At 44.7% G+C, this 18,304-nt stretch overlaps 1 protein-coding gene across 2 annotated transcripts in view; it reads left to right on the top strand.

Moving 5' to 3' along the window:
- CCNY (cyclin Y) overlaps positions 1-18,304 on the top strand; it is a 126,350-nt gene that overhangs the window by 97,830 nt on the left and 10,216 nt on the right. For both annotated transcript variants that reach the window (XM_059056723.2, XM_059056721.2), the window contains 3 exons: positions 4,146-4,180; positions 9,310-9,410; positions 15,072-15,107. In XM_059056723.2, coding sequence (XP_058912706.1) covers positions 4,146-4,180; positions 9,310-9,410; positions 15,072-15,107 — 172 coding nt within the window. The remainder of the gene's footprint in view (positions 1-4,145; positions 4,181-9,309; positions 9,411-15,071; positions 15,108-18,304) is intronic.

The raw sequence follows: 18,304 nt of genomic DNA, 5'->3' as shown, positions 1-18,304 counted from the left end.
ATCGTGATATACAGGCCATTGGAGGTCCGTCCGCCGCCTTCATTTCCAGCCTGTCTCCTTTTGCACTGTGTCCGCCACACTGGGTCACTTGCGGTAACCCCAGGGCGCCGCTCGCCTCCTGCTCCTTTGTGTTTAGCTGGGTTTTCCCTTCTGTCTTCCACACAGCTCATCTCTTCAGTCTTCAAGGCTCATTTCTGCTATCATTTCCTCCTTGAAGGTGTTCTTGACCCCTCAGGCTAGATTAAGTGGTCCTGAGGGTAGCCTGTGAATAGTTTCTTCATATCTGAACCATATTGTGGTATTTAAAACAATTTCCTCATGTGTATCACCAACGAGCTCCTGGAGGGAACGGAACGTGTGATATCGGATCTCAGTATCCCTTTGCCTTGCTCTGCCTAATACAGAGGATGTGTTCACCCTAGGTGGTTGAAAGGAGGAAAAGACAAAGCCAGGAGACATTCTTGATTTGATTGTGATCTGTCTTCACTTGGGTAAACTTCCATTGCCTTGCAGTACTCCCTCCACTTCCAGGAGTACCAGAGCAGTTAAAATCTGTGGGTTCCATGTGCTCCAGTTGTGCCCCCCCACCGACCCCAACCTTGGAAGAAGTGTTGTAATGTGAGCTTATAAGCACACATTTTCATTTGAATCTGGTGATCTCTTCTTGTGGTCGATGTGCTCCTTTGCAGTTCAGGATAGGATTGTGGGTGGGAGACCATGGATGGGGCCGTGGCAGTTATGCTGGGGCAGCTCCGCCCAGACCATGGCCTTCACAGCTCTCTGCTCTACAGACCCTCGTCCTCCTTCCTTCCCCAGCACTCGGCCTGGCAGCCAGGCTCTGCCTGCCACGCTCCCTGCCACCAGCTGTTCTGTGATTCTGCTTTAGATGTGCCTGCGTTAAGCCATTAGGAGCTTCCTGGCTGTTAAGTTCCTTTTCCCTCTGAGTAGCAAAGAGATTTCGGCTGGGCTGACCGTGATCACGGAAGGCATGCCTCATCAGACCTCCCCAGCTGGCTGAAGTTAGGAAGGTCCTGTCCCAAGCCCAAAGGACTGCTCTCTTGGTCATTTCCTCACACATGTGAGATGTCAGTGTGGACTTTCTTTGTATGAGAACCACTCAACAAAGAAGGGACCAAGGGCTCCTTGTAGTGGGAGAGGAGGTGCCTGTGAGAGATCAGTCCGCTCAGCCGGGCCTTTTCGTGCTCTCATTTCTGCTTGCGGGGGAGAATTGCAGTTGATTGGGTCTTTTCCTTTTCTATTCCATTTTAATTTGCTGTTTTCAGAGACATGAGAGCCTACTCTTAAGTATTAGGAGAAAACAGTCAAACTATATCTTTTTTTATTTTAATTAGTTTGGTTTTTAGAAAAGTTCTTTGCTTTAAGAAAGAAGTTGGACAAAAATGAAAACCTGTGTGTGTGTGTGTGTGTGTGTGTGTATGTGTGATCTGTGTGTTTTTCAGGAGTTCCTTGAAATATTTAAAGGAATAAAAACAACTTGTCCCTTGAATGACTTGAAGCCAAAGTAGAAAGACTAAAATTCAGAAATTAAAATATGAGCTCTGCTTTTCTTTGCACAGTCATTCAGAAACACTGACATTGAGAAACGTTTTGTGGCCTTCCTTTGTTTGGGGTCCTGCTTTTGTTCCTGGCAGTGTTGAACTTCTGCATGATGAGGACCAGCCTTTTAGTTCTCCTTTAGTCAGACATTTGCAGGCAGCCAAACCTTGTGCCTGTGAGGGTCCCAGTTCTCTTTATCATGGTCCTGGGTGCCCCGTTTAGGGTGCCTGTGTCTCTAGTTCCCCGTCAGTCACTCTGTGTGTCTCCCCACAGCTTCCCAGGTTCCACAGGGGATGCTTTTGCAGTGAGATATTGAAGAGTCCATAGGAGCCCAAAGCTCTTATGCTGCTGATTTTCATGCTATAACCCATGGAAAATAACTTTTAAAAACTATGGACTCCCTTAAACATTTCTATGTTGACCATACCAATTTTTCATGCTATCAAAGGATGTAATTTCTGATGTAAACATCGGTATTTTAAAATAAAACTGTCAGGGCTTCCCTGGTGGCGCAGTGGTTGAGAGTCCGCCTGCCGATGCAGGGGACACGGGTTCGTGCCCCGGTCCGGGAAGATCCCACGTGCCGCGGAGCGACTGGGCCCGTGAGCCATGGCTGCTGAGCCTACGCGTCTGGAGCCTGTGCTCCGCGGCGGGAGAGGCCACAACAGTGAAAGGCCCGCGTACAGCAAAAAAATAAATAAATAAATAAAAATAAAAATAAAATAAAACTGTCCCTCTTTTAAACAATGTTTCAAATGAAATCTTAATACCATGGTGATTTGATAATCCACCATCAGCAGTCATTTAAAAATGTATGAACACGCTCTTCTTTAACAGTTGGAAATTTCATATCATTCCTTTCATCTTGAACTTGTATTTCCATGCCATTTTCTTCATAGAATTTTATCCTAATGTAATATATTTGATTTCTAAAACTCACTTGTCACACTGTCATACTGCTATGAAAATATGGATCTCACTTGAATTTAATTTTTATTTCTCATAATTATGTCTCTAAGTGTTATAAATAAATTCTGGATTGTGGTATCATTATTGTTAGTTCCCAGTTGATCAAAACAATACAAGCATTAAAATGTTAATGAATAACTATTAAACAGACAAGTGAAATAATTTTTGGAAAAACATTTCTTACTGAGGTGATTCTGTGGATGACCATTGCATGTCGCTGGAACGAGGTGCTGGTCATCAGGTCTTCTTGTGTTTATGGACATGTACGTGCTGAAGAGCTTCGTTTATACACATCAGTAGATGGGGATGGAAGGAGTTTTGTTAATCACTAAATTCTTTCTACTCTACTTGGTTTATATGTCAAAAAACTCCAAGGGATTTATCATCTAAAATAATTCCTAACAGCTGCAGTTCAGTCTTCAGTTTTGTTGACAATAAGGGATTGGAGTCCACTTATTTGCCAAAGAGTTTCTCACCTGGTTGTGGGAGCTCCGCACTTTTGAGTTTCTGGGAAGTACACCTGAAAGGCTTTACCAGCCATGTGAATGACTGTCACTTGTACCCACTGCTCTTGTCATTTGGAGGCGCCTGGTCTACGCCAACGCGCTCAGGGGCGTAGGGAAGCACCGGCATTCATGCGCCCTCTAGGGCAGCAGTGGCCTCATCTCCTTGCCAGGCACAGACAGGGAACTCGAATCCATGGTGAATGAAAGAGCCCCGTGGGCCCTTTTCCTCTCTACTAGTGTTCCTAGCCTCTCTTTTGATTTAAATATATCTCTGTCCTCTCCAGTGACCTGCTCATTACCTGTGTTGATTGATTAGTATATATTCTCAAAAGTAAGTCTTCAGGAAAGAAAATGCAAAACTCAATGTTACTATGTTGTCAAAAAGCTCCTCTGGGTTCCCTGTCCCCCTTCTACATCTTTGGGGCTGAGGGGCCCCCAGTTTGAGAAACACTGGGATCTGGGGCATGGAAGGCTGGGTGCAGACCACACCTCGCAGACAGCAGAGTGAGAACAGTGTTTCAGAAGGGGCGGTGTTTTTGTTGTGAGTTTGATCAGCCTCCCTGAGAGGGCAGGATGCTCTGGGCGGCCTCCACAGAAGCCAGTTTTCCTTCCCAGCACCAGCACGGAGAGTAATCGGATTCCATGACCAATAATGCTTCCGACATACACTGTCCTGTATTTTAATGCTGTTATGGGTATTGTTGTTATCATATCTCACCCAAATAGTATGGACGTTTATGGGTCTGGTTGGGTTAGAAATAAATAGTCCTGTTAACTGTTGATCATCTTAAATTAGTGGATGCATGCAAGTTTTATGAGATTTACTAGTTACTACTTTATTTAGTTCTTAGAAAGCTGTTACCCCTCAGTTAACTATGGCTGCAGTGATTTTGCCGGGTGCCATGTTGTCAGTGGGTTTAGGTTTTGCTGTGTTAGCTAGCCGAGGTCAGATCTGCATCTGTGCGGGTTGCATTTCTTATGTAGTAAGTTGAGCATCTGGGCACGTTGGTTGGTGGAAGCATGGGACCTTGATGCAGAGGCCCGTCCTCAACAGCCTGCAAGGGGTTGGCACGCAGGCGAGTAACATTTCTGTTGCATCTTTTGTTTTCACAGTGAGAGAAAAACGCAAGAGTCTCTTCATTAACCATGTAAGTGGAGCTGTTTCCCTGTGTTCTTCATAATGACTGTCCAGTGCAGAGAGCTGTCATGCTGTGTCTGTGATGGGGAAATGGTCCGTGAATCTTGTTCGCACATGGAAGAATGTGAAGAACGCTGCAGTGCACTCGTGCTCTGTGGGGTCTGTGACTGGATGAGCACGGCTTGGCATTTCTCCCCGGGGCCAGTGTTTGTCCAGGAGCCCCAGACAGCTGCCGATCCTGGGAAGATGTGTGTGGACGATACGGCAGCAGACCCCACACAGGTCCATGGGAGCACTTCTTTCACATTTCTAATCCTTCCCTCCTACCCGCTCACCCAGGAGACTCGCTTGCTCTCCTAGCTCAGTCCCATTTGAATAAAGCGTACAGTTGTTTTCCACGAGGCTGTCTGCCTCCACAGACCACCTCTTAAGGAAAATATGTCTATCCTCTCCCTCATTGTTTATACGTCCAGTGGAGTCTGCATGCTCTTTCGACGCTCTAGGAAAGGATAAATTTGACAACACTTTAATTTTAAAAAAACCCAGCTGTAGACTTTTGGTGATTCTGAGCAGCATCTCCCTGACCTGCTGGCTAGGCATCAAAGATACTCGATCTTTCTTCCTTGAGCAGTGGGTGCAGCCGGCCTCCTTCCTCCCCTGCCCCGTGGCGACCCCAGCCTGCACCTCCAGGACTTTGGCGCCTGGCCACCAGGAGAGTTGCAGCCACTGCCTCCTTGCCCTGTAAACTTCTGCCCCTTGATGAAGTAGACGCGTTACCAAATAAGCGTGCTATTGATTCTCATATCGAAAACAAGATTGAAGTATTCAACTTCTCGGGGTTTTCTCAGGATTTCTAGACTGCCTGCATTTAAGTATTTGTAGATCTTGAAGTACTTGGCACTGAAGCTTTGTGCTAAACAGACTTAAAGCCATAATATTGTCTTTTCTGCCCTTTGCATGTCTGGACAAAATGCAGTTGGAAAGAAATTCATAGCCAGGCCCTTGCACTCAAGGGCCTCCACACTCAGCCCCTGGGAGACCGGTGATGCCTTCCTGGGCAATGTCAGTATATATGTGCATGAACCGTGTTCTAAGGGTCAAAGAGAAGGTCCGTAGTTTTTATCAGATTCTTAAAGCAGTGGCCTCTTCCCTGGCCCTCCCAAGTTTTGAAGCATCGGTGTAAAGCATCTGTGAAATTACAAGCTATGTCTTAAGGAAAATATGCTGAACATTACCGTGCCCTTTTTTATTTTTTGAAAGCTGTATAAACCTGGACATAGAGCGTTGAGAGATATGAAGAATTCCTTCCGTAAACCCTCACTCCCATTTCTTCGCCTTCTGGGTGCACTGGAACACTTGCCCCCTCATTAGCAGGTCCGCCTTAGGAGCCTGCAGACAAGGGGAAGGTGGGGCGGAGACCACCTCCGCTGGTCACTGCAGCCCCTTTAAAGTGGGCTGGAGGGAGAGGCAGTTCTGAGGGTGGCTCGTGGGCAGAGCCGCACCCTCCTCGTGCCAGTCTGCACGTCTGCCTCACATGCTGTCGCCGACCTCACGCTGTGCGGTGTGCACAGTCCCGGCGACCTGCCCCACGCTGTGCATCCTGACTCAGTGTCCTCTTTCCCGTGAGCCCGCTCGCCCCCCCCCCCCCCGACACAAAAAGCGGAAGCACGCGGTTGTTGGAATGCGCTCAGATGTGCTTATTCCTATAAAAGAAATCTCTGTGCTGCCTTACGTAACAGACGACTGGTAGCAGCATGACCCCGCGCCAGACCACATCGCAGAGTAGCGTTTCAGCTCTGCCCACGTGAAACAGAATTTGAGTGGAATTACCTGCAGCTTCAATTAGACTAATAAACCAGCTGTGCTTTTTACGTTTTGGGACACTTGGGTGTCATAAGAGCAGTAGAGAAAAGATAAGTAGCAATAATAATCATCAGTACAGTCGATTGAGTGTTTTACCACGTTCGTGCCAGGCTCTGTTCTAATTGGTTTAGTGTACTTGATAACCACGCCCGGGAGGTACTATCTATCGCTCCCATTTTCCAGAGGAGGAAAGTGAGGCACAGAGAACCAGCCAGATGAGCGGTGGAGCCAGCACTGAGGCCAGGGGACTGGCTCCAGAGCTGCCCTCCCAGCTCTCCTCCTCTGTGCTGCTCAGATCGTCCCGCCAAGCCCCACCTGGACAGAAGTTGTTTAGCTTATTTATCTGAAGTCAGAGGGAACACTCTTTTCTGAATTTGGGCCCCAACTAAAATTTGTAATTCAATTTGTTGTTGAACTCTGGAATGACCGTTATACTTTGCCCTAATTTATAAAACCTTGGTTTTTATTTACTTTATCGTCAGGGACGTTGTTTCTTTAATTTCTCCTTTAAGTGTCTGAAGAACCTGCTTAGTGCATGTTGCTAAGATAAGCTACAAAGAGGCTGCTATTTGATAAAAAGCAGTGGCCATAGGTAAGCCATTTATTTAAGGAGAGGCGAGGGAAGATGATCACGACAGGGAAATAACTTCCACCAGGTGGAGAGAAACAAGGGTTTTCTGGCTCCAGAAACACACGTTAGCCGGCAGCACATGTTAGCAAGTGGAAGGAGCTGACTTTGGGAACAGTCTCCAGGGAGAGGGCAGTAGAGAAGGAACCCCTGGCTGGAAAAGAGGGGGCCTTTCCCTGGCTGTGAATTTGCCAAGAGAGACTTAAAAAGTAAAAGGAGGCTGCTTCTAAAAGAATTATTATAGATTTTAAAGCTTGAAACCATTTGAGGATAAACCCCTTGGGGGACTTTTAACAGTAAGCTGAGCTAGGGCAAATTATAAAGGTTAATATTCTAATCAGCACCTATGTTTTAGATGTAATTAGATCAACAGTTATAGGAAAATTTAATACATTACAATAGAGATGCTTAGGTATTTTAGAAAGGCTTGTGTAAAGGGCTTTATTTAAAGTTTGTAGTTTATTTAAAATTTGCTGACGTTTTGGTTAGCTAATTAATGAATCTTTTAATTAAAATGTGAAAGTCTCTGATTATAAATTGTGGGTGGGAGTCTGGAATCAACCCCCTGAAACTTAGGGGAAACTCATGCCTTTTGCTTTGGCCTATTTTTTCTATAACATCCTCCTCCCCTTGACGACAGCATGCCTAAAGTGAATTGATCATTCTAAGTTAAAGGGGAAAAAAAAAGATATTAAAACAGAATGAAGCAGGAGTTGATTGGCCAGCCTCCCTTACCCTCAGCAAAACAATCACAGTATTTATCTTAATATTGAGACAGGTGATAGCTGTAAAAACTTTGTGAAGGAATAAAGTAACTAGAGAGTGTTATTTATCAGTTAAGCAAGAGTCACATTGTTAGCTGGACTTGGAGCCAAAAGAATTTTGTTCAAGCGCTAGATCTACCACCTGATAAATGGGGGGCGTTGAAAAAGCCTTGACGTCTTAGTTCTCCGATCTCGTAGAATGACTCCTGTTTACCTACCTGTTCACGTGGTAGACTGAACGGGAAGGTGATCTGCAAACTGATTTTAGCAACAGCTGACTATGTTGATGTTATTATTGTTATTGCTCTTTGGATTTATAGGTAAATTCTGTATACTTTTTCAAGTTCAATAGCAAAACTGATGAAAGTCTTTCTGGTGTTTTAAGTATGGATATAGTTTTTTTCATGAGTATTAAGCCATAGAAGTCAAGGAATGAAGTGAGTGTGATCCAGGAACTGAAATTTTAAAAACTAAACCTTGCTTTTGCCTCTTTGGGAGATTTGCTCTTTTTTAAAAATTTATTTATTTTTGGCTTTGTTGGGTCTTCATTGCTGCACGCGGGCTTTCTCTAGCTGTGGTGAGCAGGGGCTACTCTTCCTTGCAGTGCACAGGCTTCTCATTGCGGTGGCTTTTCTTGTTGTGGAGCACGGGCTCTAGGCACGCAGGCTTTAGTAGTTGTGGCTCGTGGGCTCAGTAGTTGTGGCTCGCAGGCTCTAGAGCGCAGGCTCAGTAGTTGTGGCACACGGGCTTAGTTGCTCCGCGGCATGTGGGATTTTCCCGGACCAGGGCTCGAACCCGTGTCCCCTGCATTGGCAGACAGATTCTTAACCACTGCACCGCCAGGGAAGTCCCGGGAACCCTTATTAAATAAGAAGTAAATGTTAAAAGTATCGAACAGGGCATTTGGTCTCTGATGGGCTTTAAAGCTCCCTTTGTGTTCATAAACCATGGATACTGAGGGCTTCGTTGGGGGTGGGCACGTGAGGCAGGCAGTGTTGTTACCCTTAAGGAATTTTTTTTTTTGGTTGCTGAAGATGACACTGAGATTGTCCACATAGCACCAGACAAGTGGAGACTTGTTTGGATGATTTTATTATTTCTTTTCTAACATGCTTTGAGCCAGAATTATCTAGATTGATGTCTACTAATCATATTGCCCACATAATTGCCAAAAATCTACTTACTATTCAATTAGATGTCATCCGAGTGTAATTTAAACTCTTTGTTCTTTAACAGTGTATTTCAGAAGTAGTTCTTAGTTCTGAAGTTTTCCAAAGAGCTCAAAATTTATGTAGCTGTGAAAGAACCAGGCATGAGACTGCACAGGCACCCTCCCTGATGCTTATACATGGGTAGTATTTTCAAAAACATCAGATAACTTTCACCTATTTTTATCTTCACCTCCTGAAATTCAAGATTAGGAGATTCTAAATGAACATTGGCTGCATTTTCCATGGTCCCCAAATCGACTGTATCCCAAGAATAGAGAAAATGGGTGCAGTGGACTCTTGTCTTGATCCTGGTGCCTCAAACCAGGATGCCGCCTTCAGCGGGGGCTTTCATTGGTGTGATGAGCGCATACTTCTTGTTTCTCAGTGATTTTACGGATTCTGCAGCACACGCTTTGATGCTCGATTGCGAGAGTGTACTGTTCTGATGGAGGTTGGGGGCCAGGAGTGGTGGTGGTGACTTTTCTTTGTGGAAGAACATGGACTTTCATTGTGGGAAGGAAGTGGGTTTGTACTGTTCTTGCTGGTAGTGTTAATATTTCTCGCCAAGACACTTTTCCTCTATAGGCTGGTCTCAAGGTGAAGGGGATGATGTGCCTTGGAAGAATTTTGAGCCCTGTTTAATTGTCCTTGTCTTGTTGCCATTGTTTTTTAGCATCCTCCAGGACAAATAGCAAGGAAATACAGCTCCTGCTCGACTATTTTCCTGGATGATAGCACAGTCAGTCAACCAAACCTCAAGTATACAATTAAATGGTGGGTATACACATTTTTCCTTAACTGAATGTCTTCTCTGTTCCTTAAACTGATGGCTAACTGGTTGGTTGTGGGGTCTGGGAGGGGTAGGATTGGGCAGGGGGGAGGCCATATTCAAGAAGTCTTTTTTAAAAGTGATTTTGGGAGTTAAAATGTGGGGTGTTCAAAATATTTGTGTATATTACCATTTACATAAAAAGGCCAAATTTTTCAGTGATTTAAAATGTAGGTTAAAGCATATTTTTGATTTTTGTGCATACTTTCTACCTTCCCACTTCTTACTGAAGCCATCCTGGCGTAAGTCTGCTGGTATTTTACCTTCAAAATGTAATGGGTCCCACTTTGACGCGGGGTTGCAGCGGAAAGCAGGCCCGGCACCGTGGCATTGTACTTGCCTGGAGCGTGGGGGGTGGGGTTCTGACCTGGGCCGTCTCCCCAGCGGGGAGGGCGGCGTGAGCCCCTTTGCTCTGGTGTCTTACTGTAAAATGGGGCTTAAGGGAGGAAAGGGGGGGCGGTCTTTGGATAAAATCTTTTCCCTTTGGGGCTTCAGTTCTCTTATTTTCAAGGGGGAGGTGGGAGGGACGGAATGCTCGTTTTTCCTGAAATGTTGCCACTAGCATTGTGGTAGGAAGCCTTGATAGAGGTGCTGGGGTCTGTGGCCTTTGGCTCAGCTATGAAAAACCTGGGATATTTTGCCTCTGTCCTCATTTAAGAAGAGTCCACATTTAACAGCAGCCCACGTTAGCATGCGCTGTGAGTGTTTGCATTCCTAAGTAAGAAGGCTTCTTGTGTTCCAGTGGGCCAGGCTTCCAGGCCTCAGAGCCCTGTTCTGCGTGTGCCTACACATGGCAGTCAGGCCTGCCAAGCAGTGGGCACGGTGCCCCCTCCAGGCGGAAGGTGAGAGGTGGGCCTGCCTGCAGGGAGGCTGCCTTCTCCCCTATGGGTTGCTTGTTTCTAAGATCTAAACTGGAACGCAGCTTCTTCCCTCCTTCCGTTGGTGATTGAGGGACCTGCGGGCATCACCCCACAGTGGGCGCTCACGGCTGGGAGCCCGCATGTGCCCTCGCTCCACTGCCCTGCCCTTGGCCGAGCTGCCCCACCCTGGGGCTGGGCTCTGTGCCGGGGTCTGGGAGGTGCTGGGGCGGGAAGCAGGAGCCTGGAGACCTGGCACCCGGCACCCGCTCGAGCCCTAGAGCCCCGCCTCCCTGGGGCCTGGGACCCTCCCTCCAGGACTGGCGGGAGCTGTGGGTTTCCAGGGGCTTGGACTCCGTTGCTCAACGCTTCACCTGTTGTGACGCAGACACTCCGGGGCCCAGTAGGAGATCTGGGTGACGATTTGATATTTCAGTGTGGAGTCTGGGAGGTACAAGCTCTGCAGTCACAAGTGTAGTCTGTGAATCAGTGGTTCCAGCTCGCCACACCCACAAGGCCCTTGAGGGCTTAGAGCCCCACTGAGGCGTGACGTCTGGCCCCGCAGATCCAGGATCTGGAATGTCAACCCCTCCAGGAGATTCTCATAGGTGGCCAAGGCCGAGAACCCCTGGTGTCAGTGGACAACTGCCTTCGAGTTCCCTTGAAAGCGTAACCTGTGGTTCATACCTGGAGAAAAGAAGCTGGACAGCTGGGCCAGTGATGATGGCTGAGTGCCAAGAGGAGGCGTCCAGTATGGACGCTGTGGCTTCCCTGGTCCACAGGATGCTTCTCCACACCACCCGGATTTGAGATGCCTTCAGTCAGTCGCTTATTTGTTTTAAAATGTGCCGTTTTTTAAACTGTACATTTTGAACCTGGGAGCTGGGTAGGGTGGGCCCTAATTGTAGCAATACCATCAGAATCCTTCCCTGTAAATTCCTGTATGTCACACGTGACCTGGTTCTGGTCATTTTGAGGCGTTAGCTGGCCTGGGTAACTTCAGCCGGGGCCTTTGACAGCACGAGGGGAACGAATGTCAGGAAGGGCAGGGAGATTGGAAGTCTGAAGGCCCTCCTATTCTAAAATTCTGCCTAACCGTATCCTACACCCGCCAAGGCCCTCGTGACCTCCTGTCCCAAGATGTTGAAATGGATACAAACTCATGAATCAGTTCAGCTTCCTGTGGGCTGAGCTCACCTCCTGATAACCACGCGGGACCTTTGAGAAAATGCTCTGGGTTCTAAGGATAGCTTTCTCCGCTAATTTTAGAAGAAAACCCTTCTGGGGAGCTCCTTGGTGGCCTAGCGGTCAGGATTCCAGGCTTTCACTGCGGGGGCCCAGGTTCAATCCCTGGGTGTGGAACAGATCCTGCAAGCCCCGCGATGCGGCCGGGGGGTGGGGTGGGGGGAAAGGTTACAAAAGAACCAAATGGAAATCCAGGAGTTGAAGAGTACTCTGAAATAAAATTCGTATTAAAAAAAAGAAAAAGAAAAGAAAACCCTTCTGTGAATTGGGGATTGCCAAAAGGAACAAACATTTACGAGTTCTGGTTCAGGAATTGGGGGAGGGTTGAGGGCGCAGCAGCAGCGGGACACACTTGGGCACGATTCTGTGCTCGTGTCTTTCCCCGGCATCATGTCTTCTCTGAGAACTTGATTTTCCCATCTTTCTCCTGAAGGCCAATAGCCGTGGTGTGAATTTAGAGTTTGCCACCCACCCCGTGCCCCCGTAACCGACCCAGGCCCTGAATCCTGTGTGAGCACGGGGGTGGTGCTCGGAGGACGTGGGGGGGCGGGGAGGGCCGCTCGCAGCTGCACACACCATCCACGGCCCCGGGCCTGAGGGCCGGGAGCAGCTTCGTACACCCGCCAGAACCCGGCACCTCTGACTTGGCTCTGGGTGAGACGTACAGCGAGGGTAGTGCCCGCGGTCAGAAACATGTTTTGTTTTCCTGATGAAGAAAATAGCATTTCTTCATTCCCAGCTCCCCTTCCCTCCTGGCTCTGCAGCAAGGGCAGTTGAGCTAACCCTCTGGTCAGCCTGTCCTGGGTGACCTCACCGTTTTCTGAGGACGTGGCAGGCTAAGCAGGCCTCCGAAGCTGGGCATCTGGAGTAAAGCCTGAAGCCTGGGACTCATCCTGTTTTCAGCTGACTGTCCTTTGCCCCCGGCAGTCACTTCTTTCACAGTGGCCGAGTGAACCGGCCTGTGGAGCTGGGCCCAACGCGTGCATCCTCAGCTTGGCTTGCTCACTCTCCGGGGTGTGCTCTTGAGTGGACACTGGCCTACACACTGTGCTTTATGGAGGCCTGAGTCACGATAACGTCCAAGCTTGCTTTCAGCTCTGGAGATCTGGGAGACAGTAACCTTGGGGCCCCGAAGACCTTCACTCCATCTACAGAAGCCGGAAGACCTCTTGAGGTGGAATTATTCATAGGGCAACAACAACAATAATAATAACCTTCGCTTTAGAACTTTATATTTGAGATCATGCTTTTATACACTTCATTTGATTGTAATAACCACTCTGTGATGTGGGTTGAATTGTTGTAAGTTTTTAGATGAGGAATTGAAGGCTCTGAGAGGTGGATAAACTCTGATGAAGGAGCCAGGTTTTAAACCCAGCTGGTCTGACTTCAGTGCAGTGGTGTTTTTCCTGTGACGTGCTCCCTCACAGGGGAAGCAGGGACCATATTTTTCTCAATCAATCAAAGCAATTAAAGTAATCACTATGCCAAACCCAATCATATGAAACATTCAATTTAATCATCACAGCAGGATTGTTAAATGAACAAAACAGTACTTTCTTCCTTTTTTCCAGAGGCAGCATTATAGAATGAAAGGGCATAAAACCGTGATACAAGTCAGAAATCCTGGCATCTAGTGTCTCTACCTGAATTTTCTCATTTATAAAACAGAATCAGTCACATTTATTATTTTCCATTGCAGGGCTTTTAAGGTATACATGAAGGCACTTTGAAAACTGTACAATTATTTTTTAAACTTCTGAAGTCCCTTTACCCCACTTCAAATTCCTTCATCAGCTTAGATGCTTTTCAAGATGTTAGGAGGAAGAGAATATATTACATTTGCTCAGGGATACTTTTAACACTTAGCTGAAATCATTTGAATTAATAGATCTGGAAAGAGAGATTTAGAAGGAGATGCTTTCTTTTGATAGCGTGAGATGAGCTATTGTCATGTTAAGTCATGGGTGAACATCTGAGCTACTCAGAGACCAGCGTGCATGCCCAGGCCTCTTAAGTGAGTGCCGCGGCCGAGTGAGCCGAGGTGTTTGGGGCCCAGCCCTCTACCTCCACGCTGGTGCCCTGGATGGCAGTTTCTGTGCTCTGAGAACACAGTCTGATGCAGCCAGTTAGCTATGTTCTTAGAAGCTTAAGCAATAAACTTTGGCCTCCTCAATACATTTTAAAGTAAAACAAAAATTGTGGAAGAATCTAGACAGGTTGCAAAAGAGGAAATAATTTTTAAAAATTGGGCAGTCAGCACGAATAACCCTGCCAACTTGATAGGTGATCAAAGAAACTCAAATTGAAAACAGTTACACTTTTTAACCTATCCAGCTGGAGAACATTTTCCCAAAACATTCAAGGTGAGTGTTGGCGAAGGGGAGGTGGGACAGACACTGGTGGTGAAGTACACCTGGTACAGCTTTTCTGCAAAGGTACTGGGATGTATATGTTGGGAGCCTTACAGTCATTAATGACCTTAGAGCAAGTAATTCCAAGTACAGGATGTTTTCTTAGGGAAATAATACAGCCATAGGTCGGACAAGTATTTATCTGTGGGTATATTCATTATGGTGTTAATCATAGTTGCAAAAATATTAAAAATAACTCAAATGTTCAATCGTAGGGGGATGGTTAATAAATTATTCAACAGTGTAATGGAATATAGTCAGCCATTTAAAGTCATGTTTTTGAATAACATTTTAATGGTAAGAAAAATGTTAATGAGGATAAAAGTGGGGTGCAAACCTGTTTGCTTTAGGTAGATACGAATAAATACGTCTGTATCTTAAGCTGATAGTAATAATCTTTGGGCAGAGGAATTATTTTTCTGTATACTTCTTTTATTTTCCAAAGATTTCTTCAATCTGAATATAACACATTTTATAATCAGAAAAACATTATTTGAAGAAAATTCAGGGGATAGGAATGCCTTCATTAAATTCAGATCTTTTAAAATGTAAAATAAAATTTTAAGGTATTACAAATAAAAGAGTTACACTACCATTTCAGCAAATGAATGAATAAATTAGGCAGATTTCCAAGAGGTTATTGATTTAAAAGAAAACAATGGCAAACCACTGTGGGTAATAGTCACATTTTTCTGGTAGTTATAAAGAAACCACTAATGTTCTAAAACAGCAGGTGCTGAGTTGGAGACTTCTAGAGGTGTTTAATTTCACCACCTATTTTTTACATAGTTGCCTATATTTTAAAGTGAGGAAAGCTTAAGATTTCAGATAGAGAAATTTGTTTCTGAATATCATTTGAAGTTTTGGTGTTTCTGGAAAACATTTAATAATTGCTCAAAATAAGTACCTGATTGATTTACTTTGAAGAATGCATTTTCTTAATCAGCACTGTGAATTAAATGGGACTGTTCAGATGGGTCATTTTACTTTTACTTACATTTTAAATATTTATGGTCAGACTGATGCCAGATAATATATAACATCTTGAATGTGCTTATGAAACACTGAACTCCTGCATTTTATTTTACAGCGTAGCTCTCGCAATATATTACCACATCAAAAACAGGTAGGTGGATTTGGATTTTGTGCTAAAAACATCACAGTCATCTACTGTGATGTTTTTCCTGTTCCGTTCTAGTTTCCTCAGCCTTTGAGTTTTATATTCTTATCTCATTTTCATAGAATCTCTAAAGTTAGTACAATTTACCTACACTTCCTAGGTAAATGCTGAACTGCTTCTGAGTCAGAGGAAACCAAATGAAGCCAGCAAAACAGAACAAAGTTTCTTGACAAACAAAGTTGCAGCCTCCTCTTGACTTTATTTTCTGTATAATTTGCTTAAACATTCTGTCTGTTATAAAATATTTTAACAATTTTCTGTGTGCAGCTTTAACATGAAAAAATGTTTAGTTTATAGTTTCAGTTCAGTAGAAAAAAGTTTTGTTGTAAATTTAGTCATAAACTATTTTAATGTAGTAGAAATTCTCTCTCTGATAGATGTCTGGAGATAGTTCAGTTAATTTTAAAAATCAGTTAAAACAGGGACTCATAGAAGAATCATTTAAAAATTTACCTTAAGCATTTTAATTCAACATAAAACATGTAAAAGTACACTCATTTGCCAGTTTTATGCAGCATTGAGGCTTCTGCTTTGAGCGTGGGGCATTGATTACTGAAGTGCTGTCCTTTTATAAGCCACACCTGTTTTGTGTGTATTTTTTGTTTGTTTTTGTAATCAATGGCGAGAAAACTTGTGACATTTGCTAAACAATGAGTGTAGAATCGTTTAGGTTTTGACCACACCTGATCTACAGCAAACTTGTGTTTAGTGATTTCCTTTTATTGGGTCTTTATGAAGCATCCTTCTTCGTTTTCATGAGAACAAATCCACTCTCACTGCAGTCCTGTTCCACTGATGGATGTGACATTTACATGTGTTATATGAGCATAGTAACAGTTCCGGGAACCAGCAAGGTCACCTTCTGGCTAGCGTGGGTCTCCGTGGTGGGGGCCACAGCCCTGCAGTCTGTTTTACAAAGGGGACAAGGGAGAGTAGTGACAAGCAGTGACATGGAGGGTAGATGACAGAGCTTGAGATGGACAGGTTATGGGAAAACACAGCCATTGGAAGCAAACACCTGGAAAGGTATTCTCTGTAATGACCTTTCTCTGTAGTGTAACTGTGATTCATGGTTCATTATGGTGCTTGAGAAGTTTGGATTTACGAACTTACAAAATGCAGGATACTGGAACTGCGAACCTTGACCAGAGTAACTTAGTGAGAGTGTAGATTCGTCTTGCTGCTTATTTCTATGATAGTAGTTAACACTTTTTAAACACTTAGGTCTTAACTAGCAATGTAATGCCATTGGTGAAACTCAGATGTGTTCTCAAAACAGTTTCGCATTAGCGTCTCCGATTTCTCAGTTCTTAGACTCTATGGGCCTCAAAGTTAATCTCTAGCCGTAGCTATTAATAATAAGACACAACTTCATTAAATGCTTACTCTGGCCGCCCTGGTCAGCTCTTTGCATGCCTTATCTCATTTAATTTTTTATAACAGCTCCATGAGGTGATTCTGACATTATCTCCATTTTACAGATAAAGAAACTGAGGCATAGAGAGATTTTTTTTTTAATTTGCCTGAGATTACACAACTAGTAAAGTGGGGAAGTTGGAATTGAACCCAAGCAATATACCACTGAGACTTTAAATGATATGCTCTGCTGGGTTAATGGTGATACATTGGGCCGAGAGGAAGTGGAGAGAGTCCAACAGAAAAGTCAGCCTGTGAAAACAGGCATGATTAATTTACAGATTGTAGACTGAAAGTGTCTTGAGAGGAGCTGTCTGCAGACTCCCTCTTTGATAAGTCATACTGACCCAGCCTCAGGGGCTGGTGATAGATCCCTTAGCTTTCGTAGAGACGGTGCTGAGATTCATAGCTTTTAATGGAAGTGAAAGCAAAATCCACTTCTCATAGAAGTCATTTTAGCTTAAATTCTGAATCCTTATTTATATTTCTGAACCTACATTTTGATTTTTAAAATTACTTGTGGTGAAAGTTTCTCAAGAGTGCTGAATGGTGTTTCAGGGGCTCTCACTCCTCAGGAGAATTGAACAGGGCTGAAGAGCCTGAGTATTTGGGGGGGGGGTCCCTCACCTTCCTCCTTGAGTACCTGGGCGGAGGAGGTTGGCAGGAGAGGGATCGTGGTTCCTCAGCGCCAGGTGCACTTTATGTTCTCAGATCCCACTCTCCAGTCCTGCTGCTTGAGCATTGCTTTTATTCGGGTTCATCTAAATCTTTGCTGTCTGTCCTGCAGGCTAGTGAAAGCAGCACAGGTATGAATGCCCAGAGCTTTAAAAACAGTTCCTACTGTTCAAAGACAGGGATGAAAATTGAGCTGTCCTGCCAAGCTCTTTCTTTCGCTATTATTTTGATGCAGACAGTAAGTTCATAGAACAGAAACTGTAGTGTTTGCCACGGGGCGTGCGTGTCAGGGACAGATCTGCAGCCTTCTGAGATTTGCAAGCCTAGTTGACGTTGGAAAACTGTGTGCTGTTAACCAGACCGGTGGTTTCCAAATTTGGTTTTTAAAGAAAACATTTTAGACAAAACTCAAATGACATAAAACAGACGGAGGCAGAGCCATCACTAGTGGAGTGTGGACGACCCCCCAGAGCCCAGCGGCGGCCCCGCTGAGCTCACAGCGAATGCTGCCACTTTAAATGGGTCTGTGCTGTTACCGGCTTGGTAACAACCAGTTACACGTTTCTAGCGTCCCCTCTTGTTTTTCAGTATACGATCATGAAACTCCTCATTAGCGAAGTGTTGAGTTGCGTGCTGTGAGACTTTCAGACTCATCTCCAGGGCACGCCCTGAGTGTTCCTTCTTACCCCCAGACTTCTTTTGTCGACCACAACATAAGGATGGTTTAAACAGATCTGTCAGCCTTTGCTCAGAAACAAGAGGTTAAAGAAATTTAGATTTGATTCATTTGAAAACTCGGGAAATGAAAATATAGATTTTCACTAAGTTAATTAGGCTAAATGTGATTCATAACCTTTATTTCTTGGACTATTCAAAAATGATTAAGTATTGTCCCCAAGAAAAACAAATTATAATTCATGAATAATCAGTAGCATCTCTTAACAGTTAGCACTGCCTCTGTTTTTTGAAATAACAGCTGAATCAAAAAAAAATATATATATATATATATATATATATTTTTTTTTTTTAATGTATTTTTGTTTCCTTTTGAC

Source organism: Kogia breviceps, chromosome 3 (genome assembly GCF_026419965.1).
Source record: "Kogia breviceps isolate mKogBre1 chromosome 3, mKogBre1 haplotype 1, whole genome shotgun sequence".
Lineage (NCBI taxonomy): Eukaryota > Metazoa > Chordata > Mammalia > Artiodactyla > Physeteridae > Kogia > Kogia breviceps.
The sequence above is the reverse complement of the archived record's forward strand: the minus strand, read 5'-3'. Positions and strand labels throughout refer to the sequence as shown.